This window comes from Equus asinus, chromosome 2 (genome assembly GCF_041296235.1).
Source record: "Equus asinus isolate D_3611 breed Donkey chromosome 2, EquAss-T2T_v2, whole genome shotgun sequence".
NCBI lineage: Eukaryota > Metazoa > Chordata > Mammalia > Perissodactyla > Equidae > Equus > Equus asinus.
Genome location: NC_091791.1, coordinates 122882888 through 122897012, shown reverse-complemented (window position 1 = coordinate 122897012; position 14125 = coordinate 122882888). Strand labels below are relative to the sequence as shown.

Here is a 14125-nt window from a genome sequence, read left to right as displayed (position 1 = left end):
TTAACAGGAGCACAGGCACCACGAGACGTCCATGGTGCAGCAGGAAGTCAGGGCCGCGCAGTCCACGGGGGGAAGGACTCAGAGGAGGGAGCTGTGTCCAAAACGTCCGTCAACATTATAAATGCTTTTTTCTTCTGATCCAGTAAACTGACTTCTAGAACTCTATCCTTTGGAAAGGCTAGGACAAAAGGTGAAAGCTGGAAATCGTCTGAATGTCTTTCAATGGGAAGTGGTTGGGTAAATTATGATATGGCCAAAGAACGGAGTATTGTATAGCCACACACACAATAGCAGAGACCTATTAATGTCACAAAAGTTAAAGGTGAATGATTTGGCTAATGGCTATGTTCAATTCAATCCACATAATTTTGTTTTTTTTGAGGAAGATTAGCCCTGAGCTAACTGCTGCCAATCCTCCTCTTCTTGCTGAGGAAGACTGGCCCTGATATAACATCTGTGCCCATCTTCCTCTACTTTATATGTGGGATGCCTACCACAGCATGGCTTGCCACACAGTGCCATGTCCGCACCCAGGATCCGAACCGGCGAACCCTAGGCCGCGGAAGCAGAACGTGAGAACTTAACTGCTGTGCCACCGGGCCAGCCCCCACATAATTTTTTTAAGTGTGAGCCAACATTTAAAAATCAAGTGATTATAAATTTGCTTAGAAACATTTAAAAATCAGGTGATTGTACATAAGCACCTAGATTTCAAGTAACTCTTTGTCTCCATTCCTTCTAGGCACCAAAGCCTAGAGCTAAAGAGCAGCCACCCACTTTAGATGAGGTGTGTGCCCTCCCACCCCTAAAGTGCCCACAAGCCCCTGGGGCCTCCCTGACACTGAGGCTGGGGTCAGTACAGTTATTGTCCTTGTAGTGCAGTGTTCCTTAGGGAAGGATTGCACTGTTCCTTGTCTTTATCAAAAGCAGAGGGACAAAAGGCAGACTAGAAGAGCCATGTGTCTCAAGGAAAACGAGAGGGAGCCTATTTCTTTGTGGAAACGAAGACTGTGCCTCTGTGGTTCACATGCAAATCCTGAGGCACTTTATTCATTTATTATTTATTATTATACATTATTTATTATGATGCTGATACATTACCCACCTGGCCCCTAAGGGCATTTTGGGTTTCCTACCCTTGATTAACACAATAGTAACATGATCCTTTGTTTTCTCCTGTGGCTAAAAAGCAACAGCAGCAACACCAACAAAATAAAACCTAACTCCTTGTATGTATATTTGTATAAGGATGACGTACACACACCGGATGTCAACAGTGGTATCTAAAGAGGTAGAATTAAAGAGGGCCTATTACTTTTTATATCATATGCTTGTAAATTATTTAGTAGTTCTCAGAACAAGTATGTACCGTTTTGTGATTTTAAAAGAAGATCGTAAGTGTTAAAGTTAAACCTTTTGGCTGAGGGAAGCTTTAGCAACAGATCATAAGACATAACTCTGATTTTCTTGGCAACCCAGGGCAACAGGTAAATACAGTGGAGCATGAGCCTCTGGAAGTGCCCACAGGAAAACCCACCTTTTCTGTCTGAGCACCAGGAGGAATCTGTGCCAGGGAAGGAAAATGAGCTACCGGCTTGAGCAGTCTCTCTGCTGGGCTATCTCACAGACTCTTTGTGCCTGTTTAGGAGGTCAGTGTTGTCCTCCCATTTTTTTAAGCAGTTTTATTGAGGTATAATTTATATGCCATCAAATTTACCCATTTTACTGTATGACTCAATGATTTTTAGCAAATTTACGGTTGCACAAATGTCACCACAATGCAATTTTAGAATATTTTCATCACCCCATAAAGATTCTTAGCATCCATTTGTCGGCACTCCCCATTCCCACCCCAGTGCCAGGCAACCACTAATCTGCTTTCTATCATTCCTGCCTTTTCTGGGCATTTCATATAAATGGAATCAGACAATAGGGGGTCCTTTCTTCTGCCTTCACCGAACATGTTTTTGTTTCATCCATATTGTAGTGTGTATCAGTACTTGGTTCCTTTTTAGAGCTGAAGAGTATTCCAGCATATGGATATACCATGTTTTGTTTTTCATTTCCCATTTGATGGACATTTGGTTGTTTCCACTTTTTTTTTTTTCCGAGGAAGATTAGCCCTGAGCTAACATCTGCTGCCAATCCTCCTCTTTTTTGCTGAGGAAGACTGGCCCTGAGCTAACATCCATGCCCATCTTCCTCTACTTTATATGTGGGATGCCTACCACAGCATGGCCTGCCATGCAGTGCCATGTCTGCATCCAGGATCTGGACCAGGGAACCCAGGGTCACCAAAGCAGAGCGTGTGCACTTAACTGCTGCGCCACCGGGCCAGCCCCTGTTTCCACTTTTTGACTATGATAAATAATGCTGCTATGAGGATTTGTGAGCAACTCTGTATGGGGATGTACATTTTCATTTCTCTTGGATAGATACCTCAGAGTGGAATTGCTGGGTCGTACAGTAGATTTATGTTTAACTTTTTAAGAAACTGCCAAAGTGGCTGTACCATTTTACGTTCCCACCACCACCATATGAGGGCTGCAATTTCTCCACATCCTTGCCAACCCCTCACACTTTAAGATGGTTAAAACGGAGCTGGGAGGAGGATGACTTGCCAGGTCACTCAGCGGGGCGTGGCAGAACTGAATTTGAACCCAGGTTGACCTGACTGCACAGGTTGCCGTCTCACCCTGGTCTGTTTGTGGGCATGGACTTTTGCAAAGTGCAGAGGTTGGAGACTCTGAAAAGGCTGATGACTGGGGTCTGCCAGGCTGGGGTCCCAGGATATGGGAATGGGCTTGGAGAAGTCTGAGGAGTGATCAGAGGGGGGCCCTCAGGAGCCCTTGGTTCATACCTCCACCCAAGGGTGCTGGGCCCCCACAGTGGCTAGTGGTGAGGCCTCCATCTGGGGAGGTGGTGGTGGATGTGGCCAGCATGGTCTTGACCTCTGCCAATACACAGGGCCTGTCCTGGGTGAGCTGCTCTCTGCCCCACCCTGCATTCCCACGGGCTGCCACACCCCTGCCTCATCTATTTCTTTCTCCTGTTTGGGCCTGAATATGGCCTCTCATTCCCTGTTCCTAGCCTCCAGGGGAGGAAGAATGGGCTCTCCTGTCCCAGTCCCAGGATCTTTATCTCTTTCTGCCAACCTTAGGGTCTACGTGCACCCTAAGAGTGTTGAAGGGACAAGTCCCTCCAGTCCATCTGCCTGCCTCCAGGAAAGGCCAGTCACAGGCCACCCTGTTGGTGCCACCTCAAGATGAACATCCGCTGAGGCTGGGCCTCTCCATTTCAGTGTGGGTCTAGCCAGCAGGTGGCAGAGCAGCCCCAGTCATCCTAGTCAGCCCTCACTCTCCCTCCCCATAATTATCTTCTTAGAATGACCACCCTGGCTCAGAGCAAGGAGGCCCCACGGACAAAAGGGTCTAGACCACTCATCCAAGCCTCCTTTGCAAACAACCTAGAGAACTTGGATTCTCTAGTTCCTCCAGGAGGAAGAATGAAAGTGTGCATTTATTGAGTACCAACTATATGCCAAGGCTCTTGCATATACAGCATTTCTTTTGATTGTCATATCATCTCTGAGAACTGAATCCTCACCTTTCCCCCGAGAAAACAGACTCAGAGGTTAAATGGCTTGCCCCAAATCTCACATACTAAATGTAAATCTCTGTTCCCACCTAGCACACGCACAAAGTAAGCTTAAAGGCTGAGTGATGCCCCGGACATTGCCTCAAATGTGAGCAGTGTCACCAGGCACACCTTTCCTGCTGTGACCTCGGGAAAATGACTGAGTCTCTCTGAGCTGCAGCTGTCCCATCTGTAAAATGGAGCTATCAGATCCATGTTGTGAAGACTGGATGTGATCCCTATTTGAGGGATTTGGCATGGTTCCTGGCAATCGGCAAGAATGAGCAAAGACTGTTTTATTGTCTTCTGGGATGTGGAAACTTTTCAGGCTGGTGATCAGAGCCTACTGGTTTTCAGTCTCCTCTAACACCTTGGGAGGGTTGCTACTTTTGATACTTTGACCTTCTATCCAATTGGGTCTGTCTCCAACCCATTCTCAGGAGACAGAGGAAGGGTGAAAACCCTGAAGGCACATTGAGATCTGACAGTCCTACTCTTCTGAGGCAGCCCAAACTCCATTACCCGCTGCCCAGCCTCAGGGGGCAAATTCCAGCTGGTATGAATACAGGAAAAGGTCTAGGGGCCTCATCTCTCCAAGGCCTCCGTCTCCCCTCCAGCTATTCCCTCTCCTCTTCCTTGCTGCACCCTAAAGCCTTGCCCATCCTTCAAGGCTGTCAGATGTCCTGCTTTACACAGCCTCCAGCCTACCCTAGACCCTGGCTTGTCTACCAGCCCCCATGGCCCAGTGCCTAAGGCATTGTCAGGGCCAGAGGGCTGGGAGCTCTGCCCAGGGCAGGACAGGGGCTCCCTGGGGACAACTCGGGCTGGCATGATCCAAACTGTGGTCTCCCTCACCCTGCAGAGGAGGCACTGTGGACGACTCGGGCCGACGGGCGGGTACACCTGCGCATGGACCCCAGCTGCCCACAGCCTCCCTACACCGTGCACCGGATGTTCTACGAAGCCCTGGACAAGTATGGGGACCTCAGCGCTCTGGGCTTCAAGCGCCAGGGCACGTGGGAGTACATCTCTTATTCCCAGTACTACCTGCTTGCCCGCAAAGCTGCCAAGGGCTTCCTGAAGGTGAGGGGGCCCTCAGGGCGCAGCCTTTCCCCTCCCCAGGCCTGCCTTCCAGCTCTGGGCCCTCACAGGCCTCCTCCCCAAACCCTACCAGGCCAGCCATTAGAAATGATAATTGTAAAAATCACTACCATTTACTGAGCTAATGGTGTGTGCTGGGCCGTGGACTGAGGGTTTTACATTGACTGAGCCCTTACACGTGCAGGCACTTGATATGAGCTTTTCACCTGTGACCACATTTAAGGTGGGCTGGGAAGCCTGGTGTGCTGGGCTAAGGGACTCCCTGGGAAGGCCCTGGGAGGGGCAGCAAGGGCTGTTGAGTGGCTGATTACCTAGGGCATTCTCTGACTGGCTGGGCCCTGGGAGGGTGGTCCCTGAGATGGGCCTACAGGGTCCCCTGCAGTCTGGAAGGGGGCTTGATGGGAATAAGAGGCCACCTTCCCTGCCTGGCTGACCTGGCCTGTTTGCCTTTGGCCTGGAGCTTGGCCTGGAGCGGGCCCACAGCGTGGCCATCCTCGGCTTCAACTCCCCGGAGTGGTTCTTCTCAGCAGTGGGCACAGTATTTGCAGGGTAAGTGGCTGGGGTAGGGGCAGAGTCTCCAGTGGGTTGGAGGTGGGTAGAGAGTAGAGAGAGGGTTATTATCTCTTTTACAGGCCCCCCTACAACATCCCATCTCTTCCCTTGGGCCCTCTGCAGACCCACCTTTGGCCTGTTCCCTGCCTGGGGGGGGCTATGCTGAGCTGGTCTGGGAGCCCTGCCTGTTCCGCCCATGGGAGCTCTCTGGGACCAGGGCTTGTAGGTGTATCAGGCAGGGGGCTGGGCTGAGGGGGAGGCCTTCTGCACCTGCCCAGACATGAATCCTCCCGGATCTCCTGCAGTGGCATCGTCACCGGCATCTACACAACCAGCTCCCCTGAGGCCTGCCAGTACATCGCCCAGGACTGCCACGCCAACGTCATCATAGTCGACACACAGAAGCAGCTGGAAAAGATCCTGAAGGTTAAGGGGAAAGGGGCAGCAGGCATGGGGGTCAGAGGCTGGGTGTCCTCGTGGACCTCCAACTTACAAAGGACTTTTCCACTCTCATTTCCAGAGTCCTCCCTCATCTTCAACAGCCTCACCCCTTCCCCCCAACACACACACACACACACACATAGAGAGCAAGACAGGGCAATGGCTATCTACCCATTTGCCAGGTCAGAAAATTGAGCTCTGAAAGCCCAAGGGACATGCCCTAGGTCACCCAAGAAGTGGAGAATAGGGCATTGGCCTAGGACTCCCAGCCAGGCAACTACTTCCCATGGCCTTCCCTTCAGGGCAGCGTCTCCTGAGAGGGGGCTGGGTCCTCTCCTGGGTTGAAGGGTTGTGTGCACCAAGGGCAGCTCAGGGCTCGGACACCTTGCGCACTCAAGTCTGACTCTCAGTGGGGAGTGAGGGTGAGGGCTGCCACAGGGTTGGGGTTGGGCCAAACCAGAGCAAGTGCTGCAGGGGTTTCTAAAGACAAGAGGGGCATAGCAGGAGCTCTTGAGCCTCCTGGCTCTTTTCTAGAGCATTGATGATGCCTCTTGACTCATTTTAGACCTGTCCTTGATTGGGTCTGTCCTCACATGCACCATGTTGGCGTGTGGTGGCGTGGGGAGACCTCTGTGCCAAAGCTGCACTCAGCAGCCTGTGAGATCCTCCCTGTGTCCCAGAGGAGGCCTCCAGGATTGACCTGTTGGCTTGGAGATGTCGCATGGGCCTAAGCTCCCCACATTGTACCTGAAGGTGGGAGAAGTGGTCTTCAACCTTCCGGGGCTGTGGGACGTGGATCCTCAGAGGGGCCAGAGCAGGTGCCTTTCCTCAGCTCAACCAGAGAGGTCTCCAAGCCTGAAAGAAAGAAGCAAGCTTGGGCCCATGGTTCCCAACAGGGCAGCACCAGAGTCTCTGGGGCAGGCCCAGGCCATAGCCCAGACCCCCAAGGCAGGACTGATTGGAGGGCATCACCAAATCAGAGTATATTTTAGCTCAGTGAGGCCATGAGCAGCCCAGGCTGACAAAGGCTGGTTCACAGCAATATAAAGAAAAGACCTGGGAAAACCTGAGAGCTGCCCAGGCGAGAGTACAAAGGCTTCTTGGCAGAGTTTAAGCTGGGAGGTGGCCTAGGGAAGTGGTCAAACACACAGGCGATGGGGCTGGACTGACCAAGCTCAAATCCTGCGTGGCCTTGGAGAGAATGCTGACGGCAATAGCAGCCAGCCCAGAGGCTGTTAGGCAGTAACTCTTAGGCAGGTACCTGGCTCTCGGTGGCCTCCTGTGTTAGTTTGCTAAAGCTGCCATGACAAAGTCCCACAAACTAGTGGCTTCTGGTGGGTTGCCGGCAATCCTTGCTGTTCCTTGGCTTGTAGAGGCATTGCCCCCACTCTGCCTTCCTCTTCACATGGCATTCTCCCTGTGTGTCTTCACATCCATCTTCCCTCTGTGCATTTCCCTGTGTCCAAAGGTCCTGCTTATAAGGACATCAGTCATATCAGATGAGGGCCACCCTAAGGACCTCACTGAAATTTGGTTTCCTCTGTAAAGACCCTATTTCCAAATAAGGTTACAGTCTAAGATACTGAGGGTTAGGACTTTGATATATCTTTTTGGGGGACAGAATTCAACCCATTGCAGTACCATATAAGTGCTTTTAAATTGTTATATTGTTAAAGTCTTGACTCACATGAGAAGAAAGAAAGGAGTTCTTTTTAAAACTTAGGGAGCTTTTAGAGCTCAGAGGGCCCGGGGAAGGCAACTCATCCAGTGCCCACCCTCTCTCCATTTCACACATGAAGAAACAGACCCAGAGGAGAAAAGGAGGTGGCCCCACAGCTCAGTAGTAAGAATGACATCGATGCTGTTCACGGAGTGCTGGCTCCACTGGGCACCTCCTGTACATCACAGCAGCCCTGAGAGACGGGTCCTACAACCCACCTTACAGGCAAGGAAGCAGGGTCAGAGAGGTGAAGTACGGCTTACACAAAGCCCCATCCCTTACAAGTGGCAACATAGGGACGGAAGCTCAGGCCCTCTTTACTCCAGGTTCTTATGAGGGAATCATAAGAACCGTTTGTGAGAGAAATTGAGGGGGCCACATCTTTCCAGGGGGCATCATTTATACAACGTTTATGAAGTCCCAGGGCCTGCCCTAATATTACCACTGAGGCATAGCCGACCCTCCAGCTTAAGGGGGCAAGGTGCCCTATCAGGACTAAAAGGAAATACATTACCTAGCTGTGGTGGCTCCTCACAGCCCTGGGAGCCCAGGACCGCGGTGGGAGGGGGGGCCTATGGGCCCCTTACCCCCACCAGAGTCTGGGCAGGGAAATGGGTGAGCAACTATAGGGTCAACACCCCTCAAGCAGGGCCGGCTTCATGGGCATGTCTCCTGTGCATCACGCAGGGCCCTGTGCTTGGCTTAATGCTCTGCTGCTGCCATTCTTAATAAGTTTTGAACAAGTGCCCCACATTTGCACTCTGCACTCAGCCCTGCAAAGCATGTAGTCAGTCCCGGCCACAGGCTCCAGACCCCCTCTGACGGTTGGCTCTAATCCACGTAAGTGCTCTCTCTTTGATGCCATTTGGGAATTATCTCGAAAACCCTCTTTTTCACAGGGGCTTTGGATCTGCTTTTGTTTTACCATTAGGGTTTATGAGATGGACTCACTTTACCAATGCAGGGATTGTCTTCCTCCGCGGGGGTCCTTTTCTGTCTCCTTTTGAACCCTGTGTTTTCAGGATCTCTTATTCTGAATGTCTGCATTCTGTCTGACTTGGATAAATGATTGAAACTGAGAGAGGAGATATGTGTGTGGATTATGCAGCCCAAAACGAATTGCTCTGAGAGACCAAGGTGAGCCTGAGCTGTCTGCAGCGCCTCCTTCTCACCCTTCCCTACCCCAAGCATGCAGGCCCCTCACTAAACAGAAAGGGAACAGTGGCCAGCAGGGATGTCCCATCATTGGCCTGTCCAGGCACCCTAGGACTCTGTGGGCTTGCTTTCCTCAGGTATGGAGGCTTCGTAGACCCCAGAGGCCCTCGCCAAGAGCTGACCCAGGTTCTCCCAGGCCAGCTTCACCTGAGGCCTCGATGTTCTAAGATTTCCTTGAGAGCTAAGCTGACAGGGGCCTCGGCTGCCAAGTACACAACGGTTAGCCCATCTCCTCAGCTTCACCCACCAAAGTCACCCACTCTTCAACATGGCGCTCATATCAGAATCCTGGGGTGGGGAGGGCGGTAGAGCTTTTGAAGGGCCCCCAATAGATTTTGCCACGTCCCTCAGGGAGCCAACCCCCTCTGCATTGATCGTTGATCTGATCCAAATGCCCTCCTCCGGCCCCATTTTGTAACTGAAGAAACTGAGCCCTAGAGTTAGGAAATATCTACCCTAGGAAATTACTCAAAATAACATTTGTGGGGCCAGCCTGGTGGCACAGCGATTGAGTCCACACATTCTGCTTTGGCGGCCCGGGGTGCACAGCCCAGATCCTGGGCACAGACCTGCGCCCTGCTTATCAGGCCGTGCTGTGGCAGGTGTCCCACATACAAAGTAGAGGAAGATGGGCACAAATGTTAGCTCAGGGCCAATCTTCCTCAGCAAAAAGAGGAGGATTGGCAGCAGAGGTTAACTCAGGGCTAATCTTCCTCAAAAAAAATAATAACATTTGTGTTATGGAAAATTTCCAAACAAACAAACAAAAATAGAAGAGTTTACTGGACCCTTTAATATTGGTCATCCAGATTTAATCCTCATCAGTGGTTTTTTATCATACTCATTTTGTTGATTCACCTTTTTTGTTGAAGAATTTGAAGGCAAATCTCTGACACCAGTCATTTCACCCCTTGACTATTTCAATATGCATCTCTAAAAAATATGAAATTTTCCTTAAATAATCACAGTCACTTTATCACATCTAACACAAGTAAAACAATTATTTCATATTATCTAATACCCACAATGTCTTTTTACAGTCAGTTTCTTTGAATCAGGATCTAAACCTGGCCCACATATGCTGCATGTGGTGGTGCTTCTCAAGTGTCTTTTAACTCAGAACAAAGCCCAACCTTTTGTTTTCTTTGCATAAACCACTAGGGCCCCAGACCAACAACATCAGCATCTCCTGGAAACTTATTAGAAATGCAAATTCTCAGGCCCCACCCCAGACCCACTGAATCAGAAACTCTGGGTGTGGGGCTGGCACACTGTGCTGAACATGCCTCCAGGTGATTCTAACATGGATTCAAGTGTGAGAACCTCTGCTGTCAATATACTGCAGAAACTAGGTCAGCCATTCTGAAGTGTCCCGCATCCTGGATTTGTCTAACTGGTTCCTCTCACTGTCCTTCAACTTCTTCCTCTAACCTCTGTACTTCCTGTTAGAGCCAAAGGCTTCTTACAGTCCAGATTAAACATTTATTGGCAAGAACACCCCAGAGGTGACGCTGTGTACTTCATATTGCACCACCTCCAGAGGCAAATGATGTCAGCTGGTACCACTTGTAGTGATGATAAGGTTCATCAGTGGGTTCAGGCAGTGGCCACCTGCTCCTCCACTGTGAAGTTCCCCATCAACATTTCTCCATTGATGATCTCTGCCTGAATTAATTATTTTATGACAGATGGCAAAATGTTGGTTTTCTAATCATCAGTTAGGATTCTTTTCTAAAAGAAGAACTTTCTCTTCTCACCTTGGGCTCTTTGCTACCTGAAGCACCCTGTTTGTACAGAACAGGTGTGGTAGACAGAATAATGGTCTATTGGTGAATGTTCCATGCATATTTGAAAGAATGTGCATTCTGCAGTTGTTGGGTAGAATGCTCTATAAATGTTAAAAATGTCACCTTGGTTGATGATGTTATAACGTTGTTTACATTATCTATATCAATGTTGATTTTCTGTCTACTTTTTCTATCAAATACTGAGAAAGGTAGTGTTGAAATCTCCAGTTATTATTGTGGATTTATCTATTTCTCCTTTCAGTTCTATCTATTTTTGCTTCATGTATTTTGAAGCTCTGTTATGTGCATACATATTTAGATTCTTATGTCTTCTTGATGAATTAATCCCTCTATCATTAAGAAATGTCCCTCTTTATTTCCTGGTAACAGTTCTTGTTCCAAAGCTCCTTTGTCTCAAATTAATATAGCCACTCAAGATTTCTTATGGTTAATGTTCGCATGGTGTATATTTTTGTATTGTTTTACTTTTAACCTATCTGTGTCCTTACATTTAAAGCAAGTTTCTTATAGACAGCGTATAGTTGGATCTTGTCTTTTTATCCAATCTGACAAAATTGTCTAGAAATCTACCAGTTGGCTGTTTCCTATTTGTCTCATCTGTTTTTCATTCCTTTCCCCCTCTTTCCTGACTTCTTTTGGATTGAATTTTTGTTTTCATTTTGTTTTGTTTTTTGGTATTCCATTTTATCTCCACTGGCTTATGAGCTACCCCTCTTTGTTATTTTGTTAATGTTTGCTCTATGGTTTACAATATATATTTTTAACTTATCACAGTCTACTCTCAAATAACATTATAACATCATAATATAATATTATACCACTTTACAAATAATGTAGGAATTTTACAATGGTATACTTCCAGCTCTCCTCCCATCCTTTGTGCTGTTGTCATCCATTTTACTTCTACACAGTTTATAAACCCTACAATACATTGTTTTAAACCGTCACCATTCAAAGAAATTTTAAAAGAAGGGAAAAATGTCTTTTATACTTACCCACATATTTGCCACTTCTGGCACTCGTCATTTCTTTATGTAGACCCAAGTTTCATCTGATTTCATCTTCCTTCTTTCTTAAGAATTTTGTTCAACGTTGTCTGTGATACAAGACTGATTACAAAACATTCTCTCAGCTTCTTTTTGTCTCAAAACATTCTCTCAGCTTCTTTTTGTCTCAAAACGTGTTTATTTTTGCCTTAATTTTTTTGAAAGATATTTTTAGAATTATGATATGATATATTTAGAATGTATTTATTTTAGAATATATTTCTATGATATGATATATTTAGAATTATGGGTTAACAGGGTTTCTTTTTTCCTTTCAGCCTTTTAAAGAGTCCATTCCAATATTTTCTACTTTGCATAGTTTCTGACAAGAAGTCTATGATTTCTCATCTTTGTTCCTCTCTACACGGTGTATCTTGTTTCTCTGGCTGCTTTTAAGATTTTTTTTCTTTATCACTAGTTTTCAGCAATTCGATTATGTTGTGTCTTTGTGTGGTTTTCCTTTGTGTGTATCCTGCTTGGGGTTCATTGAGAGTCTTGAATTGGTGGGTTTATAGTTTTAATCAAATTTGGAAATTTCTCACACTAGTTTTCAATTTTTAAAAACTATTTCTTGGGCTTCCACTTACATGTATGTTAGATGTCTTGGTATTCTCTCATAGGTCATTTTGTTCCCAGTATTGATGCAAATAATCAATAATTAATCTACAGTAAAGAACAGAAGAGAGTTTCAATAGAGCCAATCTGAGGACTGTGGCCCAGGAGAGCAGCCTTCACAAAGGAAGAGAGCGCTCTAGAGAAGGGCTGACCTTCAGCACAGTTATCTACCATCTTGGACCAGAGAAACGTACATCCAGCATGACAGGTGTACCTTCTTTCAAGATTCAAGGACAGGGGCCAGCCCCATGGACGAGTGGTTAAGTTCACATGCTCTGCTTCAGTGGCCCAGGGCGCGGACGTGGCACTGCTTGTCAGGCCACGTTGAGGTGGCATCCCACGTGGCACAACCAGAGGCACTCACAGCTAGAATATACAACTATGTACTGGAGGGCTTTGGGGAGAAGAAGGAAAAAAAGAGAAGATTGGCAACAGATGTTAGCTCAGGTGGCAATCTTTAAAAAAAAAAAGATTTCAAGGAGTCATTTTGTTACAGATTGGCAGGTACATTGTGGGGCAACATGACATGGGTGTCATGGGAAGGGAAACACTGGTTTTGGCACCACAGGGAGTGAGGCATCATCTTTATCTTCAAAGAGTACATTCTTTACTGTAGGATGGTGAGCTAAAGCAGATGTGCAATGTATGTTTGACAGGCCGCAAGTCAGGCTCCTCTGGTTAAAAGCAAATTTAGGCCAAATCAAGTTTAAACCAGAAGAGTTTCTTTATACATTGTAGTATTTCAAATTTTTCTTAGATCAGCAGTTTTTTTTCTTCTCTCTGAACTTCATTTTGAGACTTGTGTTTAAGCCTTTTCAGAGCAGGTTTAGATAGCCTTTACTCTAAGGCTAATTTAGCCCCATTACTAAGACCCGACCCTTCTGGGGTCCCTACTTCATGCCTCATGAGATCCCTCCATTCTGGCTGATGGAATGGGCTCTTCTTTGTCTCTAGCCCCAGTCGCTGTCCTTTCTCCAGCTTCATGGGGTTTCACCCTGTGCATGTGCAGACTGGTATTCAGCCAAAGACTTAAAAGGACTCCTAAAGAGATTTCTAGAACTCTCTCTACGTAGTTCTCTCCTCTCTGGTATTTGGTCCTACAAATTCCAGCCACTTGGGCCTTCCTTAACTTGGGTCTCTGTCACCTCAACTCAGTGAGACGACTGAGTTGTCTCCCTCTCTGTCTCCCTCTTCCTCGCCCTCTCTGCCTCTCTGTTCTACAGTTAAATAGTTCTCTGCCATAGAACTAGATCATAGTTTGTTCAACCAGGCCCAGATGGCTTGGTTTTCCTTTCACGGAGAGACATTCCAGCCCCCTGCTTATCCCACCTTTACCACTCAAAGTTCTCATGATGGGAAAACTGCATGAAGAGTAGCAAGTGTCCTGCTGGGTCAAAGGTCACAGCTGGAGAACCCAGCAGCCTTTGCCACAAAGTGACTGCCGGGCAGAGATGGGGCTCTTCTCAGGAGGTGGCTTTTTTTTTTATGAAACCCCATTTATTGTTCCTGTCAATGCAGATCTGGAAAAATCTGCCACATCTGAAGGCAGTGGTGACATATCGAGAACCTCCTCCAAAGAAGATGGCCAATGTGTACACGGTATGGGTAGAGGGGCCCTGGGTATCAGGTGGGGCCTCTCTGGGCCCACCTAGCTGACCTGGGCTGTCTGATTTCTCCTACCTGCCACAGATGGAGGAATTCATGGAGGTGGGGAATGAGGTGCCTGAGGAGGCCCTGGACACCATCATTGATGCCCAGCAGCCCAACCAGTGCTGTGTGCTAGTCTACACATCGGGCACCACCGGGAACCCCAAGGGCGTGATGCTGAGTCAAGACAATGTAGGATAGATGCCCAGATGGGTGGGGGTGGGCTGTGGGTGGATCTGTCACAACAGCCCTGGGGAGGTTCCTCTGGCTTCTCAGCTCAGGGAGCTGGGATAAGTAGGACAGCCCATCAATCTGTGGTTCAGACTGAGCCCAGCAAAAGAGAG

General features: G+C 47.8%; 1 protein-coding gene across 1 annotated transcript in view; it reads left to right on the top strand.

The window, feature by feature from the left end:
• ACSBG1 (acyl-CoA synthetase bubblegum family member 1) overlaps positions 1 to 14125 on the top strand; it is a 61193-nt gene that overhangs the window by 27187 nt on the left and 19881 nt on the right. The window contains 5 exon segments of the mRNA XM_014856424.3: positions 4499 to 4719; positions 5198 to 5286; positions 5595 to 5715; positions 13653 to 13733; positions 13824 to 13973. Coding sequence (XP_014711910.2) covers positions 4499 to 4719; positions 5198 to 5286; positions 5595 to 5715; positions 13653 to 13733; positions 13824 to 13973 — 662 coding nt within the window.